The sequence below is a fragment of the Hypanus sabinus genome, chromosome X1 (assembly GCF_030144855.1).
Source record: "Hypanus sabinus isolate sHypSab1 chromosome X1, sHypSab1.hap1, whole genome shotgun sequence".
In the NCBI taxonomy this organism is placed as follows: Eukaryota; Metazoa; Chordata; class Chondrichthyes; order Myliobatiformes; family Dasyatidae; genus Hypanus; species Hypanus sabinus.
Genome location: NC_082738.1, coordinates 11786823 through 11802153, shown reverse-complemented (window position 1 = coordinate 11802153; position 15331 = coordinate 11786823). Strand labels below are relative to the sequence as shown.

At 46.0% G+C, this 15331-nt stretch overlaps 1 protein-coding gene across 1 annotated transcript in view; it reads right to left on the bottom strand.

Moving 5' to 3' along the window:
- gfap (glial fibrillary acidic protein) overlaps window positions 1-13737 on the bottom strand; it is a 28338-nt gene extending 14601 nt beyond the window's left edge. Inside the window, exon 1 of the mRNA XM_059955600.1 lies at window positions 13640-13737. Within this exon, the coding sequence (XP_059811583.1) occupies window positions 13640-13737 (98 nt within the window). The remainder of the gene's footprint in view (window positions 1-13639) is intronic.
- Window positions 13738-15331: the final 1594 nt, after the last annotated feature.

The following is a 15331-nucleotide window of genomic DNA, read 5'->3' as shown; positions in this document are numbered from 1 at the left end:
CAAGACTGGATTCACACCTGAGCTTTTCCAGTTAAAATACCTTTATTCCCACCTCATTTTCTTGAGCATTCCAGAGGTCTTCCAGACTGTGAATAACTTTGCCCTGTGACCTCCCTGCCTGCACACTATTTGATAATGGTGAATCACAACCCAGAGTCTGTGATTCTTCCTGTTGTCAATTGAACCACTCTCCAAGGTACCACCCAAAGAACAATGTCTGCCAGCCATCCAGCCCGTTCACCAGGTCCTGGGCCCTGGCCCAGGTGACAGATTGTACCCAGCACCTTCTGAAGGGTGGCACAACACCTGCCAGATTCTCCTGTGCACCTCTTTGGGTGAAGTAGAATTTCTAAGTCAACGTATCTGCAAAGTTCTCATGGTTCTGCTGCAAGTGTCCACAATCGAACAAAAAAAGTAACAAGAATCAAGCTGCAGATTCCACACGGACAGCCCTGAAAGGCAAGATTCAATGTGGTTCACTCGAGCTGTAGAAAGAAGATGTACTAGTTGATCCTCAAGCACGACCGCTTACAGCTCGATCATACATCACCCAACAAGGTGTAATATTTCCTTCATTCTTTACAGCAAGGAGAATTGCCAAAAATTAAAGTTCATGGGAGTTCATTGTTGGCAGGGGTTCATGAATTGTCATAGTGAGAATTTCAGAGACATGTGGTGAGGGCGAGGGGGAAGGGTACGGGAGGCAGTAGGGCCTCGATTCTTGCATTACCTCTGCTCCCACAGACACAGTGGTGGCTGCCAGTTTTAGTCAATCAGCACTCTCAAAGTCACATCATAAATCACAGCGCAATAAATTAGATAGACCTGCAGATGTTGAACTCAGCAGGCAAGCTTGAAGCAAATCAGTCACCAGAGTACTGCAGTGATAAACTCAGAAGAGGGAGAAATATTCAGTGCAATATGCACTGTCTGTCCTGACGGGGAAGGAGTACATCCACTCTGCAGCGGTAAATGCCCCTAGCCGGATGTATACCGACCATAATGCGGTAACTGAGTCGATACTCACTCCCTGTAACTCAGTAGCTGCCCTCAGTAATGGTAGATTTTCACTATAATACCACCAGTGGGGTATCCACAATCTGTACTCCCATAACTGCTACACTTTGGTGCATATTCTCTGCACTTCATGACTTACTTCTGCATGGTGAGAGCCACCAGTAATGGCCCTACTAGAGTGGGGGATGAGGGGGGGCTACACTTCACCTCCTCTTGGGAAACGAGGCAGGGAATTAGAATTGAAATTGGCTTATTATTGTCTCATGTACCAAGATACAGTGAGAAGCTTGTCTTGCATTCTGTTCATACAGATCAGATCATTACACAGTGCATTGAGGTGCAACATGGTAAAACAATAACAGAATGCAGAATAAAGTGGCACAGTTACAGAGAAAGTGTAGTGTAGGGTGACAATAAGGAGCAAGGCCATGATGAGATGGACTGTGAGTTCAAGAGTCCATCTTATTGAACCAGGGCACCGTTCCATCATCTTATAACACTGGAGTGGAATCTGGGTCGTGTTCTTAGGTTTTTATATCTTATGCCTGATGGGGCAAGAGAAAAGAGAGAAGGTCCAGGATTATGCTGGGGTTTCACCAAGGCAGCAAGAAGTACTGGATACAGCCCTCCCTGCCATTGAGCACATATACATGGACCATTGTCACAGGAAAGCAGCATCCATCACCAGGGAACCCCCACCACCAAGGTCATGCTCTCTTCTTGCTGTTGCCAACAGGAAGAAGGTGCAGGAACCTGAGGACTCACACCACCAGGTTCAGGAACAGTTATTACTCCTCAACCTTCAGGCTCTTGAACCAGAGGAGATAACTTCACTTGCCCCATCACTGAAAAGTTCCCACAACCTAGTGACTCACTATCAAAGACCTTTCATCTCAGGTTCTCAATATTATTTATTTATCTATTTATTTATTCATTCATTTATCCATCCACCCATCCATTTATTTATTTATTTATTTATTTATCTATCTATCTATTTATTTATTATTGATTTATTTTTGTATTTGCAGTTTGTTGTCTTCTGCACTCTGGTTGAACACCCTCGTTGGCTGGTCTTTCTTTGACTCTATTATGGATTTACTGAGTATGCCCACAAGAAAATGAATCTCAGGGGTGTATATGGTGATGTATACATACTTAGATAATTAAAATTTACCTTGAACTTTGGAGAAGTGCAGACAGAGCCTGTGGAGGGGAGCTGGTTTCTCTGCTGAGCCGTGTCCACAACTTTCCGCAAGTGACTGAGGTGTCAGTGAGGAAGCACTTTGGGACCAGTGACTATAACTACATAAGATTCTTGATTGGACACGGCATCAAAGGTTATGGTGAGAAAGCCGGGAACTGGGGTTGAGGAGGAGGTAGAGAAAAACGATCAGCCATGATGGAATGGCAGGGCAGACTCAATGGGCCAGATGGCTGAATTCTCCTCCTATGTCCTACAGTCTAAGATTCAAAGTAGCCATGGAAAATGGTAGAGCTTGGCGACAAGTTAATGTCCTAAATTGAATCATGGCTAATTTTGATGACATTAGACAGGAACTGTCAAAGGTTGAGTGGGAGGGATTGTCAGCAGGTAAAGGCTTTTTAAAGTGAGATGGGGAGAGTTCAGGTCTAATGTATCACATCAGAGTGAAGGGTAAGACTGGATGGCGTAGAGAAACTTGAATGACAATGGATTTTGAGGAGCCAGCAAGGCAGCTGGAATCAAATGTTGAGGTTGACCAAAAGTGCAAAGTTATTTGAGGAGGATAAGACACTTAAAAAGAAAATCAGAAAACAAGGAGAGGACATAGGATGTCCCTGCCTGGTCAGGCAATGGAGAATATTGAAAGATTCTCTAAGTGGCAAGGAGAGAATATGGGCCCTTAGGATCAGTGTGGAGCTACAGGGAATGGGCAAGGTTTTAAATGGAAATTTTCTCATCTGTATTCTTGTGTGGACATGGAAGTAAGTGACTTTAGGGAAGAGAACAGCGATTCCTGCAACTGATTGACATTACAGAGAAGGAGTTATTGGTGGCTTGGTAGGATGTAAAGGTGGATAAATACCCAAAACCTGATCAGGTGCACCTTGGGCATTGTGGGTAGTAAGGGAAGAAATGCTGGGACCTAAGCATAATAAATTGTATCTTCCTTAAACAAGGGTGAGATGCTGGAAGACTGAAAGCTGGCTAATGTTGTTCCTTTTCTCATATAGACAGTGGTGGTATATGGAATAAACTGCCAGATGAAGCTGTCGAGGCAGGGATAGTAATTATCATGATTAAACCTCATTTGTGAAAATAAACACGAAGAGGATATAGGCAAAGCATAGGCAAATGGCTCTAGTTCAGATGGGCCACCGTTGGGCCAAAGGGACTGCTTTCATTCTGTGCTATAAATCCATGAGGCTTATGCTGACTGTGTCGCAAATACACTCATTGGGTTCTGTTCTTGTTGCACAGTATATTAGTTGCAATGCGGAGTTGAGGCAAATATGGATCAGCCGAGTGTAATTGTCATTCAACCATTCATGAATACAGTTAAACAAAACAGTGCTTCTCTAGGGCCAAGGTATAAAACACAGTACCAACAGTCACACACAGCACAAAGCACATATAAGGTATCAGTAAAATACAGTCACACACAAAAAAAAAACAGAATCCACGACCCCGAGTCCATGAATGTTTCCAGGAATCTGTAGTAAACACAATACGGCTTGTCTTCTGCTGAGCGAACATTGGGAGCAGCACCGACTCCAGCTTGAACATTGTACCACACCGCCCCCCGGTGGAGCACACCGACTGCGACGCCTCTCTCCTGGGCGACTGTCGCAGGGGCCTGGCGACCTACTCCTGTTCCTATTTTCCGGTATTAATGTGTGTTTGTTTGATAGGCATAACAGCAGTTTCTGTGGCTGTGCTCTTTGAACCAGAATGCATACTGCCAGTACTAAATTAAATGACTCCAGTAAGTTCTACTAACTTCAGTGCAGTAACTGTTGCATTGCAGTTTATTTAATTGCAGACATTTGAATTACAGTTTCTTTGCAGAAAATGCTCTGGTTTAGCTTGTACTCACTGTGCTGCAGCAAATACATTTACTGTGGTGAGCAAACATTCCCAATAGTGGGCTTATTCATTACAGTGCAGTAGATGCTTCACTGTGTTCTACAGTGATTACAACATTCCCCCCCCACCCCCGCCCCATGGAATGTGCACGCACCTTGTACAAATGCCCCCAAGTGGTGATACACACTTCACTACCATGATTAACCCCCCCACCCCCAGTGATATATAGTCTTTATAATGAAATTACTGACCCATTGGATTATACCCATTTTACCTCAGTAAGTGCCCCATTTGGATGGTACAGTTGTACACCCACCGGAAAATAAAATTGAAGATCTTGGAGCAGGCTGCAGTACTAGAAAGACGCCCGAGGGGTGGCACAGGAGCATAGTGGTTAGCATAAAGCTTTACAGCATCGACGTTTCAACTCCTGCAACCGTCTGGAAGAAGTTTGTGACCACATGGGTTTCCTCCGGGTACTCCTGTACGAATTAGGGTTAGTAAGTCATAAGCCAACTATGCTGGCGACAGAAGCATGGTGAGACTTGCGGGCTGTGCCCAACGCATCTCAGACTGCTAACACAAAACAACACTTTTCACCGTATGTTTTGACGTACGTGTGGCAAATAAAGGCAAAATCTTTAAAACACTGGGGACAACTGGAGTTCTTTACCCCAGAACTCAGTGCTCCAGCCTGAGGGCTTCGCTGTCTACTGCACGGACCAGACAGCAGTGTCAGGTAAAGACAGAGGCGTTTGCTTCAAGATTAACTCATCATGATGCACAGGTGCCTCAGGCCCACTCCTCAAACTTCGAGCACCAATGACAAACAGGAGCAGGTTTGGCCATCTAAGCTGTCATCTCCACTCTGCCAACCAATAACCGATCATATCCCTTAATTTATCAGTATCCAAAAATCTATGGATCACTGCACCGTATATGGAACATAGAACTCCGCGCCACAATGCTTATGCCGAGAATAATTGCCAATTGAACTAATCCCTCCTGCCTGCACATGATCCATATCCCACCATGCCCTGCATGTACATGTGTCTGTCTAAAAGCCTCTTGTTTGCCACTATCATATCTATTTCCACCACCACCCTTGGAGCATGTTCCAGACCCCCACCAATTTGTGTCAAATAAACTTTTCCCCGCACATCTCCTTTAAACTTTCCCAAATTTGTCCTACCTCTCCTTTTAATCTCTGGGTGAACAGCAAGTCCTCATCCTGGTTCTAGGCTTGCTATTCAAGAGATCTCCCGTCAAATCCCAACAACAGGGATTCTGCATTTCAATGGGGCCATCCTTCAATTTTCTAATCTCAAGTGACTACAGGCTCCCTCTGCTTCATCCCTCCTTGTAAGAGAGACCAATGATTCATGGAGTAAAGCTGCCAAATGTTTGCTATACTCCTCTATCGGAAATCCCTGCACTAGTATGGGGTGTAGGGGGCTTTGATGTCTGGCAGCTGCACTCTACCTCGTAGGGTGGATGGGCATCACTGGTCCTCATCCATCTCCTAATCTCTCATGTCTGCTCCAAGTGGCAAATCACAGCACACTGCTAAACAATGTGAGGGGCTGGTGTTAATATGGCCCCACTGGGCCAAGGACCTCAACAACAAAGTCACTGGCCAGGGCAGATGAGTACCCTGAAGAACTACATCAGCCTCATGCTCAAGACCAGGGCGAGCCACCGGGTTGGAGGACATTGGCTGTGGTCTGGCCTGGAGAGGGACGGGCGCCCGCCGGGCCTCATGAGCCCAAGACACGTAAAAGCGCCCTTTTGACCCATAGGCAGGTTGCGAGATCCAAACGGAATATTAGTAAAACAGACCAGTACACAGTATTCCAGAGGAGGTCATCTCTTGTGTCCACAACATTCCAAGCGTGGTCTCAGTTTGGTTTCCTATCATCGCAGCAAAATGTCCCACCTCTTGCCGTCAAATCCTCTTGTATTCAAGGCCAACATACTGTCTGTCTTCCTAATTAGTTGCTGAAGCTACGTTCTGACTTTCAATGATCTGAGTACAAAAACACCCAGCTCCCTATGAACACCACCATCTTTCATCTCGTCATTTCCATTTTCCTGCCAATGGTACCTTGCTCTCAGCCCCCAAGCGGTTCACACATCCCTTACCTGCAGTAAATAGCCCCCCAATGGAGTGTCAATGCACAAAATGGTAGAAAGTGGCTGCGCTAGTGTATATACTCACATCTACTGCTAGTGGTATGTTTTCTCGTCAGTAAAGTGTAGACATGTGTGCTGTTGTCATCATCATCATTATGTTCTGTGTCATATGACATAAGAGATCATGCTCTACTGACCATGAAGACACTTTCTACAGAAGTGGTTTTTCATTGCTTTCTTCTGGTACAACCTGCTCCCATGGTTTCACGTGACCCTGATCGGGGTGGGGGGGGGGCTAAGCAGGTGTTACACCTCGCCCAAGGGTGACCAGTAGGCCAGCGGAGGGAAGGAGCACCTTACACCTCCTTTGGTGGAGACACATCTCCACCCCGCAACACAATGTGTGCTGTATGGTGGCAAACTCCCTCGGTGGCGTACACCTTCTGAGGAGCCAACCAGCACAGGATCAGTAACAAAAAATGTCCACCATCGGTTGTAAAAGAGTCACTACTAGCCAAAATGTTTGACATCAAGAAATGCATTTTGGCTACAAATCTGTTGAAGGAATCACAGTGTCTCAATGATAAACATCCCTCACAGGCACGTGACCAGCCAGGATCAGCAGGTATCCAGAACTTGTTTATCATTATCAAGTAGGAATACACAGATCTTTGATGACCAGGGGCTCTCCTGTTTCAGAGCTGCTAAGATCACATGCATAAGACCCGATGCAGATGGGGAGACTGTCTTGTCAAGTACATTTGCTTAGTACATTGCAAAAGTCAGGATCTCCTGGTGGCCACCCATTTCAATTTGACTTCCCACTCCAGGTCTGACATGTCTGTCCATGGCCTCCTCTACCGCTACGATAAGGCCAAAGCTCAAGTCGGAGGACCAACGCCTCATGTCTATATGGGTGTCCTCCAACCTGATGACATAAACATCAATTTCTTTAACTTTTGGTAATTTCTTCCCCCCCTTCCTTCTCTTTTGAGGGTTAGTTCTGGTTTCTCTCTTACCCCTTCTCTTCTCCTCACCTGCCCATCACCTCATTATGGTTCCCCTCCTCCTTCCCTTTCTCACATGCTCCTCTCTCCTATTAGATTCCTTCTTCTTCAGCCCCTTTACCTCTTTAACCCATCCCCTCCCAGCCTCTTATTTCATCCACTCTCCCATCCACCCACCTTCCCCCTCAAGTGAGTCTCACCTATCACCTTCCCCTCCTCCACCTTCTTATTCTGGCTTCTGCTCCCTTCCTTTCCAGCCCTGAAGAAGGACCTTGGCCCAAAATGTCGACTGTTTATTCCCCTCCATATGTGCTGTCTGACCTGCTAAGTTGCTTCAGCATTTGTGTGATTTCCAGCATCTGCAGAATCTCTTGTATTCAAGATCACAAGAACAATTAATACTCACAGAGTGCTGTGGTGTCAGAGTGTAGGCAACCACGAGCAGCAACAACTAGGCAGTTTTATCTTTCTTTACTTCTCTTGTTCATTGAAGTAAAAGTCAAGGTAGGATTTTGGATTGAAGAATGCCGTGCTTCAAGTGGAATTTCCTTCCCGGGGGTTTTTGTCACTTCCTGAATTTAGTGTGCTAAGGTAATTCAAGTGTCAACCACAGCAGGAGAACGTGGGCCCTTGGTGTGCTCCTGCTGCAGTGTGGAGGCCAGGGAGACTCCCAGTGGCCCCAGTAGCCATATGTGCAGGAAGCTTGCCCAACTGTGGCTACTGACGGACCAGCAGGGGAGGAGAACATTACAGCACAGTTCAGACCCTTCGGCCCATGATGCTGTGCCGACCTTTCAACCTGCTCTAAGATCAATCTAACCCTTCCCTCCCACATAGTCCTCCATTTTCTTTTCATCCCTGTTCCTGTCCAAGAGTTTCTTACATGTCCCTAATGTATCTGCCTCTGCCACCATGTCGGGCAGGACCTTCCTAGCACCCACCTCTCTGTAAAGAACCAACCCCTGACATCCCCAGATACATTCAGGCTGGCGTGCTGGCATGCACACTCCGAGTACTCGGCCTGAGTTGTTATCTGGCCTGGCAGCTTTACAGGGGTTGCCTCTCTGTAGAGACGTTACTGGCTTCGCACCAGGAAGGGGGTTAGCTTTTGTGGTTCACATCGCGTTGCCTGCCTAGAGCATTGGGGAGGTGGCGCCACTGGTACAGTTCTTCCTTATGCAGTCAGCAATACCCCTGATGCTCAGCCACTTACACTGGGGATTGTTATCAGGCTGGTGCTCCTGAATGTTTTGTGCGTAGGCGATCTTTGCCCTCTTGATGTCTAAGATGAGGTTTCTTCTGGCTGCTCTGAGAGTTGTTCTGTCACCAGACATTTTCAGATAAAAAGTCTGTTTAGTAAGGCAGATGAACATAGAGAGATGATTAATTTGGAGGGAACCTTAGATGACAAGAGAGTTGTAAATTTAGTTAAAAAGGGAAAGGAAATATTCAAGAGTCTTGGGAAGCTAAAATCAATCAAGGGCTTTGAAGAGTATAAAGTGAAAAACTTAAGAAATTAGGAGGGCTAAAAAGGGGCATGATTAAGGAGAATATTATACATACATTATGAGCAAGGACAAAGGTAGAATTTATGCCTGGATCCAGAGAAAGTGGACAAAATCCTACAGGAGTACTTCATATTGTTACTCACCAAGTAGAAGGATACAGATGATGGTGTGATTAGAGAGAGGTATGGTGATGTTGTAGATCATGTCAATATTAAGGAGGAGAGATGTTCAGTGTCTTGAAAAATATGAAGATAGACAAGTCCCTAGAGCCTGATAGGACTTAACCCAAGATACTGAAGAATACAAGTGAAGAGAACAACTAGGGCGTTGACTCAGATCTTTGTGTCCTCATTAGCCCTAGAAGGTTGATAAATAGCTCTAGTTGTCCAAGAAGGGCAACGGGGACAAATAGACCTAGAAACAATAGACTGGTAAGCCTTACATCAGTGGTAGGAGTTATTGGAAAGGATTCTTAAGGACAGGATTTACTTGCAACTAGAAAGGTATTAAAGAGAGTCAGCATGAATGAATATGGGGAGGTCCTGACTCACAAATATAATTGAGTTTATTGAAGTGACAAAGGTGATTGATGAGGGTCAAGGAGTGGACATTGTCTACATGGGCTTTAGTAAAGCTTTTGTCAAGGTCCCCCATGGTAGACCTGTCCAGAAGATCAAGTTATAGGTCGGCTTGGCCAAAGAAGGCAGAGGGTAATGTCTTTTTTAACTGGAGGTCTGTGACCAGTTGTGTTCTGCACAAACCAGTGCTGGGACCTCTACTTTTTGTAATATATGTAAATGATCTGGATGAAAATGTAAGACGGCAAAAAAGTTTGTCAATAGATGCAGCAGGATATATGGTAAATTAGAAATATGGACAGAGAAATGGCAGATAGAGTTTAATCCAGACAAGTGTGAGGAGGTACTTTATAAGAGAACAAGTGCAAGAGTAAGTTACACAATAAATGTCAGGACACATTGGAGCATTAATACACAGGGTGGTAAAGAAGGTGACCAGCATGCTTGGCTTCATCATTGGGGCATTGAATATAAAAGTCAGGAAGTCATGTTGCAGATAGAGACTGTTTCCCAGAGTGGGAAATACTAGAGGGTGTGGGTTTCAGGTGAGAGGGGGAAAGTTTAAGTATGATTTCCAACATGAGAGTTTTGTCTTTTTAAACACATACAAGAGACTGGCAGGTGCCTGGAGCATGATAGCCATGTCTAAGTGGTATTAGACAGACAGATAACCAGGCAGGGAATGGAGGGATATGGACTACTTGCAGGCAGATAGGATTTGTTTAATTTGGCAACATGATTGGCTCATATAAGGTGGTGCATATACGGTTGCCCAAAGAGTCCGAATGGAGATGTTTACATCTTCACTGGCTGCCAGTGAAGGGCCAGATGACTCCAGGACAGTAAATAGGTACCTTTATTCAAAATGAATGGCAAGAAAAAATAATCAAACCAGGTCAGGAATTTGAAACAGGAAGCCAATGACCAGAGTTTGGTCTTAGGACTCTTGCCATTTGTTATTACATCACTTATTCTGAGACGAGTGGGGAAGACATAATCAGTCAGTGTTATTGACAGTGAGGATGACATTGACGACCCAGTAAATTGAGCAGAGCAATGGCAGATGCAACTTCATGTTGCTAAATGTGAGGTCCAATAAGGGCAGAACATATACACTGAATTGTAGGTTACCAGGGAGTATTGAGGAACGTTGGTATATTAGCTCACAGATCCCTTAATGTAGCAACACAGAGAGGTAGCGTGGGAAAGAAGGGATACTGGGCATTTGCCTTCATTCGTTCATTTGTGTTGTATGACGCGGGTGGGCAATCACGGTCTTTCCATTGATTGTCCTTGGCAAATCTTTCTACAGAAGTGGTTTGCCATTGCCTTCTTCTAGACAGTGTCTTTACAAGACGAGTGACCCCAGCCATTATCAATACTCTTCAGAGATTGTCTGCCCGGTGTCAGTGATCACAGAACCAGGACTTGCGATATGCACCAGCTGCTCATATGCCCACCCAGTGTCTTCATGTGACCCTGATCAGGTGGGGGGGGGGGGGTGGGGTGCTAAGCAGCTTGCCCAAGCTAGCAGAGGGAAGGAGCACCTTACACCTCCTATAGTAGAGACTTATCTCCACTTGCCACCCAATTGCCTTCATTAGCTGGGCACTAGAGCGGGGAGGTCTTGATACAACTTTATGAAACTTTGAGTAACAATTGCTGGAGTATTGCATGTAGTTCTGGTTGCTACACCATAGGAAGGACATGATTGCCCTGGAGGGGGTGTAGAGGAGATTCACTAGGATGCTAGAGTCATAGAAAAGTACAGCACAGAAACAGGCCATCTAGTCCATGCCAAACCATTTAAACCACCTACTCCTATCGACCTGTACCGAGACCATAGTCCTCCATACCTCTACCATCCTGTACCTATCTAAACTTCTCTTAAACATTGAAATCATGCTCATATGTACCACATGTGCTGGTAGCTTATTCCACACTCTCACGACCCTCTGAGTGAAGAAGTTTCCCTTCACGTTCCCCTTAATCTTTTCACCTTTCACCCTTAACCCATGACTTCTGGTTGTAGTCCCATTCAACCTCAGTGGAAAAAGCCTGCTTGCATTTACCCTATCTATACCCCTCAAGGTTCTTTTAGGTGTTTACAGCTGGGGATGGTAATAGGGACAAACTCTCGCTACCTATTAAATGCTCACAATGGCTTGTGTTTCAAATAGCCTCTGACAACCAAGTCCAGTTCCTGGCCTTTATGTGTGGCTTAGCCATTAAGCCTAGCAGAACCATTTCTACTGACAGGAGAAGGGGCAAAGGTGGGTTACTGGCATCTTAAATCTAGTTGCTTTGGACAGATGGGGCTTATCAGCCGTGGTTGACAGCTCAACTAGAAGGAAAACTCTGATCTCAAACCTCCGCTGCTTTGTGGCTACATCCACTCATGCGGAGGGCTTTGGGAGTGAACCCCGAGGGAAAATCCAGAGCTGGAGTCTGGACCATCTGTCTGATTAACTTAGCGACAGCCCTGCCCCTGCCTCCCTCCTTTTGATTTGCTCAGTGGATAATTGACAATGCAATTTAGTCCATATTTCCTAATTTATTATTCAATCAAAAATCTTGTGAACTAGTGTGACTGGGACTGTCTGGTCAATCCAATGTCTCTCTGCCCTGTGTGCAATCATATTTTACCAACCGCACCAGGGCAATGTCAAAAGGTTTGCCCACTTATTCTTTGCCAAACATGAAACTCTATGCCCGGGAGAGCGTGAAGACAGAAATCAGCATTTTCATTGTCGGTCACTACACGCATTTTAGGAAGTACCAACGTACTATCAATGGAAACTTGCAGGTCAGTGTGTGCTCAGCAAGTTCCTGTCGGTAGCAACGTGACAATGTCTAGATGATTAGATGACCTGAAATTGTGCTGAACAACACAAGGTCACCAGAAATTGGAGTCAGAGGAGTCTTCTCATCTTTTGAGCCTGCTCCACTATTCACAGCTAATTGTCTACCCCGGAACTGTTCCCAAAACTCCACATCCTTCCAAGCAAAGATCTCCAGAAATTCCCCACCCACTGAGTTAAGAAATCCCTCCTCCCCTCTGCTCTGATTCCTGCTGTCACGCTGACCCCAGGTCCAGCATTCCTCAGGCAGTTGTGCTCTCATCTGTTCAGATCTTACCCCCCCACCCCCCCTTGCCAGTGTTGCCAGTACACTCATTGCTTGGTGTATTTTGAGACAGAGAATGGTCAGTCCTCTGCGTTAAGCCCAGCCCCAGGGGACTGGCTCCCCAAGATCTCTCTCCCATGATCTCCCCTCTGGATTTTCTCTCCCCTCCCCATCTCATTTGTTTCCTCTTTTATTCACCCTTTGTCACACTGTCACACTCTCCTCAGTCCCTATCATCTTTCATCCTGTCTGTGAGCCTTTTAATTACTGTCATCCCTTATTCCCATCTTAATTTTGCCCTCCTCCCCACCCCCAAAGTTCACTGATCAGTAAACATTTGGTAAACACTCGTGTTTACAGTGAATCGGTTGACACACCGTTGAAAGGTTCTCTGCTCTACAATTCCCACACCACTAGGTTGTGCCATTTCCTTAAAATTAGTCTCCTGACATGGAACAGACGGGATCCCTCCGGCAAATGGTTAGATCAGCGGATCAGCTCAACGTGAAATAGCACTTCCCCCCCTCACAGCGAGACCTCTCTTTCAGCTGGAAGACCCACCACCTTTTCCTTCTCCCCTCCCGCAGTCTCACTCACTTCATGTCTCCGTACCAAGACTCCTCTCCTTCCAGCCTCAGTCCCACCCTCCCCACAAACAGGATCTCCCAGCGCAGCATCGATCACGCTGTCTTCCCGATGTTGAGCCTCAGTAACCAGACCCCTCTTCCCCATCTCACACTTCTTTCCTCCTTTCATACCTCACTCTCCACACAATCCTGACCACTCAGTCTTCCCCTCCCCTGACACCGCCCTCTCTCCCGAGATCACCCACCCTCTCCTTGCATTTTCTCCGCACAGTAACCCCTTCGCCCTTCTCTTTCTCTAATCTCCACTGGCCGAGTTGAGACTGCCGGTTAGAACATCCAACACTAAATTAATAGAAACGAAGATGGAATGAACAGTTTAATATTCAACAGCTGCACCGCCCGCAGGATACCGGGACAGGTCTGCCAGAGCAGCGATGAAATTTAGGTACTGAAAAAACATCAGGACTTTACTCTCTGGGAGAGCTCCTCCAGTCTCGACCCAGAGCACACCAGACGGGCTGAACCAGACCAAACCCCAGCAGGTCCGTTCCCTGCCTCCGCTGTCTGAGCGGTGGGTTACAGACTGGCAGTAGGGGTGGGTGACATTACTAAGTACCTCTTGGTGAAGCTGTATCTGCTCCCAGGAGCTGTGCCGGCAGTTCCAAATCTCCTTCTGTAAGACGAGGTCTGAGTGGATTCGAAGCTCGTATTCATCTTTGAGCCCGGTGTGTAACTGCGGGACAGATTGACACTCAGCGTGAGGCAGCGGCTTATATAGAAAGTCCGGCCGGGACTCAGGTTGGCGGGCGGGCAGTGCCCAGGGTCCTAGCGCCTCCTCTAGTCACGTGGTCATATGTCCGCCAGACCCCCTCCCATTAACACAGTATGTTAAAATATTAATATTTTACAATTACATCTGATCCTAGAATTACAGAGAGAAGCTCATTACGGTTAAATGGATTGAGTTTGGTTTTGATTACGTGTATGTATGGATTGAGCAGAGGGTGCACGTTTGGCAACAGGTCAGTTCTTTGAGAGAAAATGTAATAAAAGAACACACTGATATAGGCACCCCTAATTTAGGAATCTCTTTAATAAAGGACCCCCTGATATAGCAACCTACGGATATTGAAACCCAGCCACCAATAAAGGAACCCCTTGATGTAAATAACCCTGATCGAAAAAGAGGATCTTAGAGGGATATGGACCAAACACGGGCAAATGGGTCTAGCTGTACTTTTCAATGACTTACTATCACTCTATGACTATGATAATAGAATCCCAGATTCAGTATGATTAGGATGTTGGGCTGGGAGACCCTGAACATTGGTTCATTTGTCCTGTCAGTGTATTTTGAGGTTTTGAAGAGTTGGTGTTGGTGAGATCTCTTCCACACTTTCAGCTGTAGTTCAGGTGGGTAGGGATTGCCATGCCCGGTACATCATGCTAGGTCTGAGGGCTTGATCTCTTTTTCCTCAGCTGTCCAAAGGAGGTTCTGGTGCACTGGAGCTGAGGATGAATTTCTTCATTGATGTGCACCTTTGTCAAGGGGTGACTCTCCATATATATGGGGACTGTGCAGACCAAGTCACACATCCAACACCAGACACCCAAAACAAACAGTCCATTCTGAACTCTCCAAGGATAGAGGAGGATGTTCAAGGGAGTTCCCAAATTCTCCTTGATGAAATACAACATCGCTACAGATCCCTGGGGATTCTTTTTTATTTTATTGAGATACAGTGTGGAACAGGCCCTTCTGGCCTTTTGAGCTGTGTTGCCCAGCAATCTCCCAATTTAACCCTAGCCTAACCTTGGAGCAATTAACAATGAGCAATTAACCTACCAGTATGTCTTTGGACTGTAGGAGGAAACCAGAGCACCTGGAGAAAGGCCCATGACTATCAAAGTGGAGAAGCATAGAAACACAGAAAACCCACAGCATAATACAGGCCCTTCAGCCCACAATGCTGTGCTGAGCATGTCCTTCCCTTAGAAATTACTAGGCTTACCTATAGCCCTCTATTTTTCTAAGCTCCGTGTACCTATCCAGGAGTCTCTTAAAAGACCCTATCGTATCCGCCTCCACCACCGCAGCCCGCAGACCATTCCACGCACTCACCACTCTCTGAGTAAAAAAATTACCCCTGACATCTCCTCTGTACCTACTCCCCAGCACCTTAAACCTGTGTCCTCTTGTGGCAACCATTTCAGTCCTGGGAAAAAGCCTCTGACTATCCACACGATCAATACCTCTCATCATCTTATACACCTCTATCAGGTCACCTCTCATCCTCCATTGCTCCAA